Source organism: Arachis hypogaea, chromosome 20 (genome assembly GCF_003086295.3).
Source record: "Arachis hypogaea cultivar Tifrunner chromosome 20, arahy.Tifrunner.gnm2.J5K5, whole genome shotgun sequence".
Taxonomy (NCBI): domain Eukaryota; kingdom Viridiplantae; phylum Streptophyta; class Magnoliopsida; order Fabales; family Fabaceae; genus Arachis; species Arachis hypogaea.
Window position 1 is genome coordinate 123255590 of NC_092055.1, and position 17322 is coordinate 123272911.

Consider the following 17322-nt stretch of genomic DNA (forward strand, 5'->3'; position numbering starts at 1 on the left):
AGAAATTCTAGTTTATAATACTTCTTTGGATAAATACATCTGAATTTAATTTGGTATATATTTGAATCAAACAATTAATACACAGTTCATCCTATATTGATTCATAGAAATACCAAATTTCTGAATCAACAGAAAAAGGAAAGGATAGAGGAATTATATTTTGTAAAACTTGATTAATTGCCAATTAGCCTATCAAAAGAATGTAATTTGTGGTTATATTATTTGAAGTATAACAATGGATTGAAGAAGGCAACACTTGGGAATAGTTACAAGATTATCGCACCAAATTTAAGATATTGAAAGAATAAGAGAAGAAAAAATGATGCACAACATGTTCTCATCTCTGTTCTGAATACCATGATGATGGCCTAAGAATTAATCAGAAGGGTCCTCGTGAAATTTTCGTAAGTATTGAAAAAGGAACTGGCGCCAAGAAATAGCTTCGTACAACTACAACTTTATTTTCAGTAATCTGAGCACCCACTCCTTGCTTCACTATATCATATCTGCCACAACGGAACAAAAGTGAGCAATAAGCATAGTTATCTAGAGTTACAAATTAATAGGCCAATGCCCGATTCAATAAGGAGTCCTTGGACCAATCTATTAAATGCACCCATTTTGATATTCAATTGTTACCAACAATTAGCTGCAAACAGAAGGAACTAAAACATCATTTGATTTTTCCTAGTATCTCCTAGTATTAAGGGATCTAATTCTGTTGTATCTCCTAGGGGATCTGATTTCCGTACCTATGTATATATATATTGACGCTGAGAGATGATCCTCTCAAGGGAATTCATCCAAAACACAATTATTTCAAGTTGGTATCAGAGCGGGTTCCGACCCGGCTCTGGTTTCTATTTGTTTTTTTTCTTTTCCGGCTGCAATCTCTTAGCCGTGTTCCCTTTTCTCACCAGCTGACACTATCAGCTGTGTCTCTTCGTCAGAAACTGTTTTTCCGGCCCTCGTTTCCCTTCTGCAGGTGTTTTCTGGTAGTTTCTGAGTGTCTGCCATCATGTCTTCTGAGGTAACCCCTGACACCAACTCCAATGGTGGCAAACCGGCTGTTCTAACATCTGTCATTTCTGGAACCGCTACAATGACCTCTGAAAAATTGATGGTTGCCAAAAAAGACCTTTCTTGGGCTGATTTTGTGGAACTTTGGTTCATGGGGCAAGGCTATGAAGACCACCTTACTAAATCTGTTGATGATGTTTGCGCCGCTGACAAAACCACTTGGAAGAAGATTGATGCCCAGCTATGTAACCTTATGTGGCAGACCATTGATCCACCAAAGCTGACTATGTTTCGGGCTTACAAAACTTGTAAAAAGGTGTGGGATCGTGCTAAAGCTTTATACACTAATGACATTGCAAGACTTTACCATGTTGCTAAGAAGCTGTGTAGTTTACAGCTTCAAGGAACTGATATGGAATCTTATGTTGGGGCTGTGGAAGCTGTCAAGGAAGAGTTGTCGACTCTCCTTCCCTATGTGTCTAATGCTGATGACCATCATGCTCAACAGGGAAAGCTGTTTTTGGTACTTACGTTACTTGGGTTGCCAGCTGAACTTGAATCTCTTTGGCAACAAATATTGGGCACCTCACCCGTTCCTTCCCTTCAAGACGTATTTGCACGACTCTTGCAATCCGGCCCCTCTCTTGAGACCCATACTTTCGACCAAACTGCATTGGCATCCCAATCTTCTTCTCAAGTGTCCTTTCCAGTGCCCACTCGCGGCGGCCGTGGGGGTCGTGGTAATCGTACTCGCCTTAGTTGTACCTATTGCCATAGGATTGGTCATACTCAGGATAAATGTTATGCTCTCCATGGTCGTCCTACCAAGGTAGCTAATGTTGTCCAAACTAATGAGCCATCTGACGTTCACTCCGCCGCACAAACACAAGGGATATTTGTCTCTGGCAATGATTATGATGAGTTTTTCAAGTACCAAGCCTCAAAGCAGGCATCTACTCCCGTTGCTTCGGTGGCCCACTCTGGTAATTCTGTTGTTTGTATCTCTCATTCCTCTTCTCTTGGACCATGGGTCCTTGACTCAGGTGCTTCTGATCACATTTCTGGTACTTCTTCTGTCCTCTCTAAAAACACCCTGCATTTCTTCCTTCTATCACTTTGGCTGATGGTTCTAAAATTGGTGCTAAGGGAATAGGTCAAGCTACTCCTCTTCCTACATTACCTTTCAAATTTGTTCTTTACATGCCCAATTGTCCTTTCAATTTGATTTCTATTAGCCAACTTACTCGTTCTCTCAATTGTTCTGTTACCTTTTTTGCTGACTCCGTCATTGTGCAGGATCGAGGGACGGGATAGACGATTGGTACAGGATGCGAGTCTCAAGGACTGTATCAGCTTGCCTTACCCACTACTACTGTGTCTTCTGTTGATGCTGTTGAGTCTCCGGACGTGGTCCATTGTCGCCTGGGACATCCCAGCCTCTCGAAGTTACAAGCTATGGTCCCGAGTTTATCTCGTCTTACTACCTTAGAGTGTCAAACTTGTCATTTAGGTAAACATGTTCGTAGTTCTTTTTCAAGTCGTGTCAATACACGAGCTGCGTCTCCCTTTTCTGTTATTCATTCTGATGTATGGGGACCTAGTCGTGTTACTTCTCATTCTGGTTTTCGTTATTTTGTCACATTTATTGATGACTTTTCTCGTTGCACTTGGTTATATTTAATGAAGGACAGATCTGAATTATTTGTACATGTCAAGTCTTTCTGTTCTGAAATTCAAAACCAATTCAAAACTTCAATTAAAATTTTATGAAGTGATAATGCTCGTGAGTATTTTTCAGCACCCTCTTCGTCTTACTTGTCCTCCCAAGGCATTCTACATCAGTCGTCTTGTCCTCATACCCCTCAACAGAATGGTGTGGCTGAGCGTAAACATCGTCACTTGATTGAAACTGCTCGCACTCTTCTTCTCCATACTCATGTTCCCCTTAAGTTTTGGGGTGAGGCTGTTCTGACTGCATGTTATTTAATTAATCGTATGCCTTCTTCTGTTTTGCAAAATCAAGTTCCTCATTCCATTTTATTTCCTCATGAACACATTTTTTCTCTTCCACTACGAGTCTTTCATTGTACTTGTTTCATCCATGATCTTACCCCAGGCAAAGACAAGTTAACTGCTCGCTCTATCAAATGTGTTTTCTTAGGGTACACTCGATTTCAAAAGGGTTATCGTTGTTATTCTCCAGCTCTTAATCGTTTCTTCGTGTCTGCCGATGTCACTTTTCTTGAGAATACCCATTTTTTCTCTGCACCCGACATCACTTCACCTTCCATTACGGAGGTGCTTCCTGTTCCTTACTTAGATGGGCCTCCTATTCCCACAAAGCCTCTCCAGGTTTATCATCGCCGCCCACGGCCTGCAGTCCAAGATAACTCATCTCCTAAACCCGTGGTTGAGCCGTCCTTGGATCCTTCTTCGGGAGTTAGCAGTAGTCCTCCTATTCCTCTCAAATAAGGTACTCGTTCCACCCGTAATCCTAATCCTATTTATAATTTTCTTAGTTACCATTGTTTATCATCTTCGCACTATGCTTTTACCTCCTCTTCGTCTTCTGTTTCTATACCCAAAACAACAGCAGAAGCTCTTTCACATCCAGGGTGGCGCCAGGCTATGATTGAGGAGATGTCTGCCTTACATTCTACTGGTACTTGGGATCTTGTTCCATTGCCATCGGGCAAATCTACTATGGGTTGTCGTTGGATCTATACTATTAAGGTCGGCTCAGACGGAACCATTGATTGATTAAAAGCCCGCCTTGTGGCTAAGGGATACACTCAAATCTTTTGTTTGGACTATGGTGATACCTTCTCTCCTGTTGCGAAGATGGCCTTTGTTCGTCTTTTTCTTTCTATGGCTGCCATTTGCCATTGGCCTCTTCATCAACTTGATATTAAAAATGCTTTCTTACATGGTGATCTCGATGAGGAAGTATACATGGAGCAACCTCCTGGGTTTGTTGCTCAGGGGGAGTCTTTCGGCTTAGTATGTCATTTACGCCGATCTTTATATGGCTTGAAACAATCCCCTCGAGCTTGGTTTGGTCGCTTTAGTGCTGTTGTTTCTAAATTTGGCATGATTCAGAGTGAAGCAGATCATTCAGTTTTCTCCCGTCATTCTTCCTCCATGACCTCCATATATCTGGTTGTTTATGTGGATGATATTGTCATTACTGGAGATGATCATGAGGGAATCACTCAGTTAAAACAGCACTTGCTTGATCACTTTCAGACTAAGGATATGGGGAAGTTAAAATATTTCCTAGGAATTGAAGTGGCACAATCTAATGCTGGGATCTGTATCTCACAGAGAAAATATGCTCTGGATATTCTTGAAGAAACTGGAATGTTGGATTCTAGACTTGTAGATACAACAATGGATCCCAACACAAAACTTAGTCCAGATCAAGGAGAACCTCTTGCAGATCCTGGTAGATATCGCAGATTAATTGGCCGATTGAATTATTTGACAGTCACTCGGCCAGATATTTCATTTGCCACAAGTATCCTAAGTCAGTTTCTTGACTCCCCATGCGATAGTCATTGGGACGCAGCTGTTAGAGTCTTTAGATATATCAAAGGTGCTCCAGGAAAAGGTTTGTTGTATGAAGATAAAGGACATAACCAGATTGTTGGGTATACTGATGCAGATTGGGCAGGATCTCCATCTGATAGACATTCTACATCTGGTTATTGTGTTTTTATTGGTGGAAACTTGATATCTTGGAAGAGTAAGAAGCAAAATGTTGTAGCAAGATCTAGTGCGGAAGCTGAATATAGAGCTATGGCACTTGCCACATGTGAACTTATATGGTTGAAGCAATTAGTTAAGGAACTTAAGTTTTGTGAGTCGAGTAAGATGGAACTGGTGTGCGATAATCAAGCTGCCTTACATATTGCTTCCAACCCTGTGTTTCATGAACGGACCAAGCACATAGAGATTGATTGCCATTTCATAAGGGAGAAGTTGCAAAGTGGGGAAATAGTATCAACATTTGTCAACTCCAACGATCAACTTGCAGATATTTTCACCAAAGCTCTCCGGGGTCCTCAGATACAATACATATGTAACAAGCTTGATGCATATGATTTATATGCTCCAGCTTGAGGGGGAGTGTTGAATATCAGATTAGAGATACAGGCTTTATATAAGTTGTTCTGTTTTGATATAGTTTCCGTCTTTAAATATCTGATTCTGTTGTATCTCCTAGTATTAAGGGATCTGATTTCTGTATATATATATATATATATATATATATATATATATTGACGCTGAGAGATGATTCTCTCAAGGGAATTCATCCAAAACACAATTATTTCAAGTAGTTCTATAAAAACCGATGAAATATCTTGTGATGCCACAAAAATTCTCTCCCTCGACACATGCACATAAGACAAATGAAAGTGAACGAGGATAGCTAGAATGTACCAGATAGTTTATGTGCCTGAATGGTAAATTCATTACCTTCTACTTTACAAGGTTGAAGAATAAAACAAATCCATGGATTTGTCTTCGGCAAGTCCAAGGAAATGATGTCTGAACAAGCTCTCAGCTCAACAATTTGTGCATGAGGACGAGGATTAAGATCAGCACAGATAGTTCTACCATAATATTTGGACTGTTCAAGTGTTCAATAATTTGCTTCCACCTGTAAGTTCAACCAGTACATAGCTGCTGGTAAAGCCTGTTATCCATGTTGGATCTAAATTACAATCAGATGTTACTCAAGAATACAGCTCTATAATAGAAAAAGCTAATCTAAGCAAATCAAGCAAGTATGCAAATAATGAGGATATCAACCAATCCAATAAAGCACTAACTGCTGTACTTACGATCAAATGAATCATACTCAAGATAAAGTATTTGTAAGCAGTTACTGGGGTAGGTATAGATACTAAACCAATATCCCTTATCCCTCATCCTTTATTTTCTCTAAACGATCATAGATAAAGAGTTCATGAAACAGTGCCTTTATATTTTTCCTTTTTGTAAAATCTCTAGAAGTACATTAGTTTAACTTCTACTGCAAAGCATTCTATCTCAGTATTTTCTACAACATGCACAGTCAAGCAACCATCAAGCCTTACTTTGGACATAAAGCAACTAGAACTACCAGTACTAAGACAAAGGCATACCAGTTTCCTTCAAATGTTGAGCAGTTTTCCTGCTTTATTTCCTCCTCTGCTAGTTCTTCAAGTATAGCACGTTGTCGTTCATTAATTTTACTAAAACAAGAAAGTGTGGATCGTAAGTAATTTATGAGCAGGCAAAAGTAACTATTACTTGGCAAGCTGGTGCTTATTTTATTTATAAATATGAACGAAAAGAAAAATGTAAAAGCACTAGTGTATAGTTGTATACTAACTTATTAAGGAATAAAAAATATCATCTGGAAACAACTTTGATAATAATGCATGTCTTTGTTTTTTGATTAAAAAAATATATATATATCTCTTTCTGACAACTGAATAATTCTGTTCAATTTTCACAACCATAACAACAAGCATTGACCAAACAACTACCTGTAGCATAAAGAAATAGCACTACTGCTTTTAGAATAGCAAATACTCTTTGATCCATGTTCTTGATGAACGGATAATATGTGTGGTTGTGTTGGAAAAACGTTTCCCTTTTCAATGCCCTTCCTCCTATAACTAGAACCCACAAAATCATTGCTATTCAAAATCCCAAACAATTTAAACATTAGAGTTTGTTACATTGAATCACAATCTTAGACATCTGTGATAGATCAAGGAGAACAACCAACAACTAGAAGAAATACTGGAGCTGAGGACAAGTGTATGGAAGTTTCAGAAATCACAGAGTCAAAGCTTTAACAATGAGAACAATGAAATTGATCATGTGATATTGGAAACAACACCCTTTTTAGGAAGAGAATGCAGAGTAGTGTTTGGATTTTCTTAACAAAGCAGTAAGAGTGTTGTCCAAAAAGAAAGACAAGTCAAAAACTGCTTCAACAAAGTATTCAGTTTGAGGTTGGTGACCAGGACTAAATGGTTCAGTTTTAAACATTTCATGGAAAACCTGGTTTTCATGAATTGGTTTCAGCTCAGTTTATGGTTTAGTTTTATTAACTCTTGCTAGATACTTTGGGCCATATGTGCTGCCCAAAGTCCCACATCGTGTAGTAAGGATGTTTGGTATTGTATTCAAGGAGAGTAATTCCCCAACCTTTAAAAGCTAACTTTGACCGTACAGTTCTCCAGTTTCCCTGGGTAGTTATTGAGGGTATCAGAGCATTTGATTCAAGTGGATTCATACATGTTCAGCAATGGAGGCCAAGCTTGAAGGGGACTATCATCCCAGCCATTGCAAGGAGACAGGAAGAACATGGCAAGGCCATGGAGACGACTGCATTGCAGATGAGAGTGTTGATCAGAGAAAGAATTCCTCACAGAACATAAACAAGGAGCAAGCTCTGATGTAGAACACAGTTCCAAACCAGAATAGTGAGATCCACAGTTCCTCTGTTTTCAGGTGATGGTGTGTATGGATGGTTGATTCGGGCGGAAAGCTTCGTCAGACTCAATACTTGGAGGATTATGAGAATATGGAGCTGGCAATGGTTCAAGGGCAAAGCTCTCCAATGCAACCATTTTTAACAATTGTATCAGAGCTTGTGGTTGGCACACAAAGTGGGCTCCTTGCAGAGTGTTCTGACTAGCAAAAAGCTGAGTAAGATGTTGAGTAATGTACTGCAAAGTGCAACCTTTAGGATGTCAGACAATATAGGGTGGTGTATTAATAGAGACCTATCGGAATATGGGATGCTCAAAGTGCTCCATCAAGTAGTATGCCCCCTACCCCTCTCTCCCCATGCTCACTCCTTCTCTATTTAACAACTAGCTTCTGAGGATGTGGCTCCCCACTTTCCTTGGGTACTCATCAACTGGTTTTAATGAACATATCAGATTAAGTGGCACTGACCCTTGATTTTTTATCCTTCAATTTTTCCCCCAAAAAATTCACTGATGTAAAGGGCAGGAAAAAGACAGCAAACAACTATATAACTCATTTTCCATGATGTTATAATATCAACTAGCATCAATAAAGAAATAGGGGGGGGGGGGTGGGGAATAACATTACAAGGCAGAGCATTTTACTGCTACTTTACATGATAAATAACAAATTCCTCAAAGTTTCTAAGGTATATGAAATCAACAAAAAAAAATAAATAGTACGGGAACTTACGTGGGGAAGTTAATACGAAAACACACATACTGATCCCCATGATGTACAAGATAACCATGCCTTGGTAGTCCTGCATCAACAAGTATGGTAAAGAAGCAATTCTAGAACCATGAGAAAAAAGACAACAAACTTATCCAAAACTGTATATGAAATGGGGAACCGTTCATTTAACCTTTTCCTCGTAATACTAGTAGCTGCCCTGGTTGAACACCCTTGGGTATCTGATGGGAACAGAATAACACTATTAGACCAAGTAGGTACAAAACAAGCAATGTTGCGAAATATGCCCATGGCAAATGTGAAGACTTGAATTTATGAGAGGGAGATGATGGCATAAAACAAGCCACGTTTGTGACACCATTGAGCACAAAGACTTTCAATGGAAAAGTCCTCATTTTTCAAGAAATAAAATGTTTCAATTTGCAAACCAAAAAAAAGCTTGGTAACTATTTTTAAAGCTCAAAATATTAGACTAAAATACCAGACCCACATTGCCATCATTTCCAGTAGAGTTTTCACACAATGCAACCAGTTTATATAAGACACAAACTTCTGCATTACCTGCTGAGTAAAAGTCTAGAAGAGTATTAATTATTAGTAGAGTTTCACCCTAACATAATTAGGCTTCTTGTTAGCAGGTCAAACTATTCTGAACCACTGTCCTCCTAGGTAAAAAGTAACCCATTTCTTAATGGGGTCCATAACTTCAATTATTTCCCCTATAATTGTGCTGTCAGAAGTTTCATGGATTTCACATATGGAATCAAAACAATAAAACTAGAGAGTGAAGTTTTGCATGTAATACAGCAGTATGCCTTCCGTAGCACTTTGTTAAATTTATTGTTGTACTGGAAGAAAACAGGGGAGGAGAAACGGTTTAATCTTTGGGTCCTTTGAAACACAAAATGAATACTGCGAAGGTTGTCTTAACAAGGAAGATCAGATAGAGCTGAGCTGATCAAGGGTTGGTGTCAAGTTCAATTCATGAACTTTCATTAAGGAGTATTAAGTATCCTTATGACCTTAAAAGACCGGGCATCATCTCCATGTCCTTCCCTAAACCTTCCTTCCCCAATGATGGGACTGTTCTATCAAAATAAATTGTATCTTACCTTTACTTGCATCTTCCCAGATAGAGTAGGCACATCAACTTTGCCACCAAGAATAGCCTGTAAAATGTTTAAAACTTTGCTATAAACCGAATATATTAGAGTGGGGGTGCGTTAACACCCAAATAATTAAGATGCAAATGGTATGTTGTTCCTAAAACATTACAAGCAACAGCATGAGAGAGAATAAACTTCAGTATAACTGAAGTTATTCCTCTTATATTTATTGGTGAAAATCTGTTCCCTCAGGCTGAAGGAGGCGAGACGTATTACAATGCCTTTTTCAATATCTGGTCTCAACATATACATCCATTTCTACGCTGGTTCTCAAATAACATAAGAGGAACACCATTATTTTCAACCAAAGTGAACTATATACTAATAAGAAGCTAGGATTAATAAACAGTCTTGAAAGAAACACCGTTTCCAGCAACTTCAGGCCAATCTTCTTGAGGCTTATCAGTCTTTTAAAATAGAAAATAACAAAGTACCAGATGGATGTCCATATGTGAAACCACAAAAAGTATTTTAGGACTCACCTGCGTAAAGCTAATATTAGAGTCCACATAGATATCTGCACCATCCCTGGCAAAAACTGAATCCTCGGCGACCTAACAACCAGAGATAAGATGACATTCTAATAAGAAAAGAAAAATAGAAAATAATTAACCATGGCCACAAAGAAAATTATATTATTGGTGCAGAACATATATCTCCATGCACATGAACAATATAGATGTCCAAGTGCCAATTAAGATAAAATATGCATGCTATACAGGTATCAAATCCAAAATATTGAACACCCATAATTACATGCTCAAGGAACAATGTAGCTCTTCTTCTGTGATGAAGCACTGACCTGTCCATAATTAAGCTACTAGCCAAGTTGCCTATGGGTCCCAGGGAAGAGCTAGATAAGTTGAATTGAGCAGGCCAGCATAAAAACCATAGTGGATTATTTAGACAGATCATTTTCATTGATAACAACTGGTATGTTAATGTTTGTCATGATTTATTTGGTATTATATTAGTTAATTCAGACTTTCTAAATGAAATCTTCACCTAACTTATCATTCGCCTAATGCATTTATATTCATTGAGGAATGATAATTTAATATTCAAACTTTAACATTCTAGTCCAAGATATAATCTTTTAGACAAAATATGCGAGTCAATAAACAAAGCTGTAGAAATAATTCTGTTAATTATCTATTTTAATTTATAAATATGGATTAAATGTATATTCTAGTCCTCCAAAGATAACCACTAAATATTTAAGATGACTTTTTGTCATTTTGCTAACGTGACCCTCTGACCCAGAATAATATGGTGTCAGTCTATATGCATTTTAAGATCTGCACTGAATAATTAAACAGAGAAGAAAAAGGTGGGGATCTTTACCTTGATTTTGATGTATAAACTCCCAGGTCGAGCTCCACTTTTAACGGCATTCCCGGCCTCTGGCACATGGATTGTATCTCCAGTATCCACACCTAACCATTAATTTAAGGATTCAATAAGACTAACAGAAAAAAAAGTGACTTTGAATGAAATAAAATGAAAGTAAGTATGGCAAAGGCAAGTCAGATCTGCATCATGCATAAAGCATCTCATTTCTGAAAAATTCTCATGTATAAGAGGGACCAAATTAGGCTAAAGCAAATCTACAGAATGGAGATCTCATTTCCTAAAAACACCTGTGTATAATACCTAACACTTTAAGAAAGATTGGATACTATCCCGTATCACCTCAATTTGAGCAAGTACAACGAAAAATGATCAAATTCATTTTTCTAATTGACCGTTTCAAATAAGAATAAGCAACTAAAATGACAAACATCAAACCATGTTCCATTAAATTTAACAATAATGATGCCGGGCAAAGCTGCAGTTCTTGGTAATCTCATCACAAATACTAAAATCAAACCTGCTGGTATTGTAACTTTAACCTCTTTAATCCCTTCAACCACCCCAGATCCTCTACATGACGTACAGAAATCCTGCACAAAATAGGGACAGAAAATACAAGTTTACACAAAGCAACCAACCTCACGATTATTTTGGCATGGACTGTGGAATTAGGATAACACCTTAATGACGCGACCTGATCCTTTACAGGTAATGCATGTTGATGTAAATGGAGGTATTGTTACCTGGCAGAAAAAAACATTACAATCAAGAATAAAAGAATGTTCTTATAAGTGATAACTGATAACTTCAATACAACAAAAAGAAATAGTTTCATGCATGAGTCAAATCTTGTTTAAAAGTATCCCATACTAATAAAGAACATAGATCTTTCAGGACACTTACTCGACCTAAGCCCCGGCATGTTGGACAAACTTTAGCCTTCGCACGTGGTGGATACCCTCTCCCATCTGGATTAACATAAAAGGAAAATGATTGCATCAAATGGGATTACCATATGTCACAGGGAACAACAAACATATTGGCTCACTTCACTAGGCCAAGGATTTATCTTTTACAAATTGGATTCATCACAAGATTTCATCATGAATGTTTCCTGCCTAACAGGATGGCATTAGCACTTTTTACTAATCAGGCAGCTGTTTGCAAGCCTCATACACAAATGGGAAACTGTAAAACTTCAATAAAGTAAAACATGGGCTCATTTTAAATTTTTATTATAATTAGATAAACTAGATTTTGTACTAAACTACTTGTGCAGTTAAAGATCATTCAAAGGCAATATTATACCATTTCCAGACACAACATAACATATAGAAAAGACAAATGTTGAACTCCAGAAGAGATGAATTTCTCCTAGATTTCTTAATTCCCTGAAAATAGTAATTTTACTCACCACAATAATCACATGGAACGAATGCATCAAATGACACATGTTTAGTGCACCCTCTTGCAGCTTCTGAGAAAGTAAGGGACAACTCCACCTATTAGTAAAACATTTATAAAGAAGTTAGGCTTGAAAAAGTAGAAATTGTTTCAAACAATAGATCAGAAACAGGGTTAAGCTGACCTCTATACTTGATGAAGAATGAGTGATTTCTTCTTCAAATAGCTGTCATGATCAAGAATGCTGAGAAACCTCCTTGGAAAAATACTTTATGAAATGAACAAAATAAGTGAAAATAAAAACAACATTAAGTATGAGCAACCAAAGTACCTCCGAGAATACTGTATGAAATGAAGAAGAAAACTCATGGTGAAAACCATTTTGAAACCTTTCTTTCGCATTTTGAAACCTTTCTGCAAAATCATCGTTGTCGTTGTCATATTCTATGTTCTGTGAACCACGGCTTTGCTTCTTCATCTGAAAAGGGTGATTCATCGAATAAAATGATGGTAAAGTATTAGTCAATTCAACTTCCTAAATTAGAGTGGAAGTCATCTAAATTACAGAAACTAAACAAAAGAAAAAATTACAAAAAAGCTAAACAAAAAAAATCTTAAATGTTAATAGCATTTAGGAAGAGAAAAAGACCTACCTTGTCATATTGGCCCCTCTTTTTAGAATCTCTCAACGTCTGATATCACATACAAAAAGGCAGGTGAAATATCATTATGCTGATTAATTAGTTTAAACGACCACCACACGGGGAAATAAACAAACAGTCATGATAAGGACCTCATAAGCTTCTCTTATATCTTGAAATTTCCTCTTTGCAGATGGATTATTCTTATTTGCATCTGGATGGTACTTTTTAGCAAGCTGCACACACCAGAGAAAGTATGCCATAATACAGTGTTAGTAAAAGAAGACCCTTCAATCCAAATATTCCCAAATCAAAGGTGCATAATAACAGGATATATCAAGATTTCAACCAAAATACTCAGGAAAACTGCTGCTAGCCTTCTAGCATGTTCCAAACTCTAAAAAGTAAAAACATTAGCTGTACAATATAAAATTGACGAAGATAATTGAGACATCGATTAAACCCATTTTTCTATTTAAAACATGATAATTGCTATGAATTTGAAGACGTGGTCTCTTTAAAACAAAGGAGCAATACAAAAAAGAAGACAAATGACTAATCTTATTCCATATCAGCTGCTGTGACATTGGACTAATTCCTAAATAGAAGATAGTTTATAGTTAACAAAACAAATTGTTATACTATCATCTGTATAAAACTATTTCTCCTCTTGTGTTTTACACTTATAATCATGGATGTACCTCTTCGCATGCATCACCTCTAACTACAAAATTCAAAGAAAATGATTAAACAGCTGCTTGACAAATGCCAAATATGCACAAAAATGCAAATAAAAGAGAACGTCCGTGAGATGGCAAATGTTTCTTCCCCAAGTGTGGCTGTTTTGGAATCCATCATTAATCTAATCTAACAAGCATAGCCTTGACTAACCAGTAACCAACAACCATACATGCAAAACAAAGAATTCCTAGCAATCACTCACCAACAGAAACGCCTTCTTTATCTCATCCTGAGTGGCGTTCTCAGAAATGCCAAGAACTTGATAATAATCCTGCTCAACCGATGTCGAAAATGCTGGAAGAACGCCATAAGCATAAAAAGAGAAAATAAATAACTGAACACATCTGCAAATAAAACTTGTAGATAATTGATCTAAAGGGGAAGAAAAAAAGTAACATAACTTGTACTAAGTTTCTTATATCCATCCATTGCGTTTCCAAATCACAACGAAAAAGGGATACGTGACTATATTTCCGGAGACCATCAATTAAAAGTGTGTACTCACTGAAGAAAAATACCTACGTAGTCTTGTTTGATCTGAGAATCGAATAAAATGGATATAAGGAACTTCATCTAAGCTTTTCCTAAATAAAACACATAGTGATCCTTTATCATTTCAAATAAAAACCTGCAGCATGAATATATCGATATCTCAATGGTATACTCAAACTCAGAAACTCCTCCGATTTTGGGACATTACTGCGATTGAACAAAGCTGGAACATAGACACATTGAATTCAATAATAAATAAATCAGTAAAAAGGAATCGGTAACTACTGAACCAATATATATATATATATATATATATATATATATATATATATATATATATATATATATATATATTATAAAAATAAAAAGACTGGACAGAAATTCATGAAATTGAACCAGAACGTGCCTCGACTGAGAAACGGCGATTGGCGAAAAGGCAATAATTCGGTGAAGCAGTGTCCTCTATGGACACAGGTTCTGAAAACGCAAAAGAGAGCAAACGGCGGCGATACTGCAATGAAGAAAGAAAAGAGGAGAATCAAGAATGTGAAGGAAGAAAAAGAAAAGAAGAAAGGAAACAGTAATTTTTATACTTGTAATGGTTTTGGTTCGTTGAGATTACCGGCGTAAACCACGTGAACCTTCTCATTGGGAGGGATCCTCTTCGGAAGCGAAATTGAGTTACAGTTATGCTCTGCTTCCACACCAAGGTTCTGAGAACTAGACCGGTCATCGAACCGTTCTAGTTATTGGTTCATTGGTTTACTGGTTCAATCGGTCTAACCGTAGTTCAACCCGAAAAGTCGTTTTAGAATAAAATAATAAATAAATTATAAATAATCATTTTAAAATATAATTATAGTCTAATAATAAATTTTAAAATATCTTTAAATTTAAAATACTATTAAGAAATATCATCAAACAAAGCCATATGATTTTATCAAAAGACAAACTCAAAAGTTATGTAGAGAATTTCAGATATTAAAGAAAAAATATCCACGATCACTTATCTTCATGTAAGCTAATTAAAAAGAAAACACACCGTCCAATAAGCACAAATACTTAGATTTGTATGGACTTACTTCTGGCTCTCAATTATAGGTACACAAGCAAGAACAAATTCACAGAATAACTCTAAAATTTCATATGCCTCCCATATATTTTGTTCTCGAATGATATGCAGAGTGAGCTAAGATAGAAATAAAATTAACAAGCGGTATGAAACACTGAACAATTACCCTTTATTCTAGCAATTGCCTCTTGGCCAGCCTGCAAGAATTGGGAAATCTCCTTGCGCATTTGCTTCAGTTGCGCATCTCTCTTGTTTTGCAGCAGCTTAATGCGTGACATCGACAGGTTAAGACATGTTTTACTACAGATTACCAAGATCAACAAGCATCGTGTTTAGAGTTGCTACAGAATGAAGAGTATCCATATAATAAATTGCAAAAGCATCCACTCAAATCCAACTACCAGTACTGAATGTTTATTATAAGAGCAGGCATCTGAATTTGATAAACTGTAATGCACGATTTACAGATATACAAAGGAAAGAGGGGGCGAATCTCAATACTCAAATCGAGTAATAAAGCATGGATATATGTCAAAATTTGGTCTTTGAAGAACAGAATCAGTAAGTAAAAGGTGAGAGAAGTGGGGAAAATCACCCGCAAGTGGCGAAAACACCTCTGTTAAAGAGCTTATTAAGAAATAAGAAATGACATTGTTGATGATGACGATGATGAAGATCAAATAATCATTCAACAACCCAGCCATTACAACACAGCAACAAACATTACAAGAACATTTGAATAAAAATTTCAGAAATTAAAAGGAAGAAGAAGAACCGAGCATTCAGTCATCAGTAAACACAGAGCCATCAATAACCAAAGTAAAATTAAAAGGAAGAAGCGGAGGCGAAGAATTGAAAGCAGGGCACTAACCTTCCACGGAGACACGGACGGCAACCGGCGAGACGACGGCGAGAACAGAGACGACGGCAAGCGGCGACCCGACGGCGAGCTGCTCCAAGCCACGAACAGAGAAGCCAGCGAGGATGCGGACGACGTGCTGAGCTGCCTGGGTTCCGGACAGGGGGAAGAGGAAGAAGCGGAAACGCTGAGAACCTGGGGACGGAACCTAGGACTAGGGTTTTGCTTTGGTCTGGGACTTTCACTACTTTGATTCAGGAGGGGGGGGGGGGGTGCACGATGGGTTTGGTGCAAGTTTTACACCATTTATATGAAAAATATTGTTACTCAGTCTAACATAAAGATTCGGAAGCGAATCTTAGAAAAGTGGCAGATTTGACTGTTAAGTTTTATAAACTGTTGTGCAGAAATTAGATTTAGATGTGCAGTTTAGTCTGATGCTTTAAGAAGCTAATTTCATAGTAAATTTGCTTATAAAGAGAGAAGAGCATTATGTAGTTTTTTTTTTGGTGACTAGAGCATTATGTAGTTGAGTATACTGAAGGGATGTCTTCTTAAAAAAATCTTCCTCTTTTTTTTTTTTCTTTTGTTTATTTGCTTTATTTTGTCACACAAAAAAATCTTAATTTTTTTTAGTATTATATTAAATTCACATTAAATTACAAAGTATTTTTATTGTGAATTTTCTGAGCCAATAAATTGAGCGTATCGATTCAAACTCGATTCATTTAATATATAATTTTAAATTTTAGTTCAAAGTCCGCTAACAAAATCATGAGCTTCACTTATCAAACTTTAGACGAATCAAATTTAATAAGTCAAGTTGGAGTTGGATTGCGATTTGGTTTAACTTAGTTTTAACCCTATAAACGAATCAATTCACGATGTAACTATATTAATTCAACAATCATTTATATTAACTTAATTTTATTTTAGTACTTGATTAAATTTGTATTAAATTATTAGTATTTTATTTTAAATTTGTCATTGATTAAGATCTAAATTTTTTAACAAAATAAAATTGTATCATAATTTAATATTTATTAGCCTAAATAATAATATTAAGAAAAAAATAAAAAAATTATTTTTCTTCTATTACTTGAATTAATTGTTAGAGTAACTAATTTTTTCATTTTTCTATCTAATTAAAAAAATTTGTCCAAATATTTTTTTAAATAAAAGTATTTTTTCTAATAAAAGTACATTTTATTGTTTTAAAAATACCAATCCAAATAAGTTGGATATTTTAAAAAAAATTATAAAAGTACATTTTTTTGTTTTTTTTTTCAATAATGGGCTCAGACAAGCAACCAAAGAACCCAACTCGCCCAGAAATTCGCCCCTGAA

The 17322-nt window shown here is 36.5% G+C and overlaps 2 protein-coding genes across 7 annotated transcripts; one reads left to right on the forward strand and one right to left on the reverse strand.

Moving 5' to 3' along the window:
- Window positions 1-158: 158 nt before the first annotated feature.
- On the reverse strand, window positions 159-16506 carry LOC112782527 (chaperone protein dnaJ 1, mitochondrial). Of its 6 annotated transcripts, none has more exons than XM_072229299.1 (23): window positions 15988-16438; window positions 15283-15416; window positions 14451-14555; window positions 14181-14267; window positions 13755-13846; window positions 12964-13047; window positions 12824-12862; window positions 12502-12648; window positions 12355-12396; window positions 12181-12268; window positions 11670-11734; window positions 11447-11509; window positions 11284-11356; window positions 10758-10849; window positions 9896-9967; window positions 9360-9416; window positions 8420-8468; window positions 8248-8317; window positions 7499-7751; window positions 7228-7407; window positions 6171-6260; window positions 5500-5683; window positions 159-506 (listed from the first exon to the last, which is right to left on the reverse strand). In XM_072229299.1, the coding sequence occupies exons 2-19, from the start codon at window positions 15392-15394 to the stop codon at window positions 7667-7669; spliced, it is 1422 nt and encodes a 473-aa protein (XP_072085400.1). In that variant the 5' UTR covers window positions 15395-15416; window positions 15988-16438; the 3' UTR covers window positions 159-506; window positions 5500-5683; window positions 6171-6260; window positions 7228-7407; window positions 7499-7666. The 6 variants fall into 6 exon arrangements, with proteins under 6 accessions (XP_072085400.1, XP_072085401.1, XP_072085402.1 ...); XM_072229300.1 differs by having other exon boundaries at window positions 5500-5719; XM_072229301.1 differs by lacking the exons at window positions 7228-7407; window positions 7499-7751 and adding exons at window positions 14071-14089; window positions 14638-14823 and having other exon boundaries at window positions 15988-16242.
- Window positions 1103-3492, forward strand: LOC140183202 (uncharacterized). Its single transcript, XM_072231224.1, has 5 exons — window positions 1103-2084; window positions 2317-2403; window positions 2531-2641; window positions 2819-2998; window positions 3137-3492. Exons 1-5 carry the CDS (start codon window positions 1103-1105, stop codon window positions 3490-3492), a joined length of 1716 nt encoding a protein of 571 aa, XP_072087325.1.
- Window positions 16507-17322: the final 816 nt, after the last annotated feature.

Excerpts from the sequence above, each read along its gene's own strand:
- LOC140183202 (XM_072231224.1), top strand. The coding sequence starts at position 1,103 with ATGACCTCTGAAAAATTGATGGTTGCCAAAAAAGACCTTTCTTGGGCT. Across the intron at positions 2,404-2,530 it reads CCACTACTACTGTGTCTTCT|GTAAACATGTTCGTAGTTCT; the intron begins GTTGATGCTGTT and ends CTTGTCATTTAG. Across the intron at positions 2,642-2,818 it reads TCGTGTTACTTCTCATTCTG|CACCCTCTTCGTCTTACTTG; the intron begins GTTTTCGTTATT and ends AGTATTTTTCAG.
- LOC112782527 (XM_025824941.2), bottom strand. The coding sequence starts at position 15,394 with ATGTCACGCATTAAGCTGCTGCAAAACAAGAGAGATGCGCAACTGAAG. Across the intron at positions 10,850-11,283 it reads TAAAGTTACAATACCAGCAG|GTGTGGATACTGGAGATACA; the intron begins GTTTGATTTTAG and ends ATTAATGGTTAG. Across the intron at positions 9,417-9,895 it reads CTAATATTAGCTTTACGCAG|GCTATTCTTGGTGGCAAAGT; the intron begins GTGAGTCCTAAA and ends AACATTTTACAG.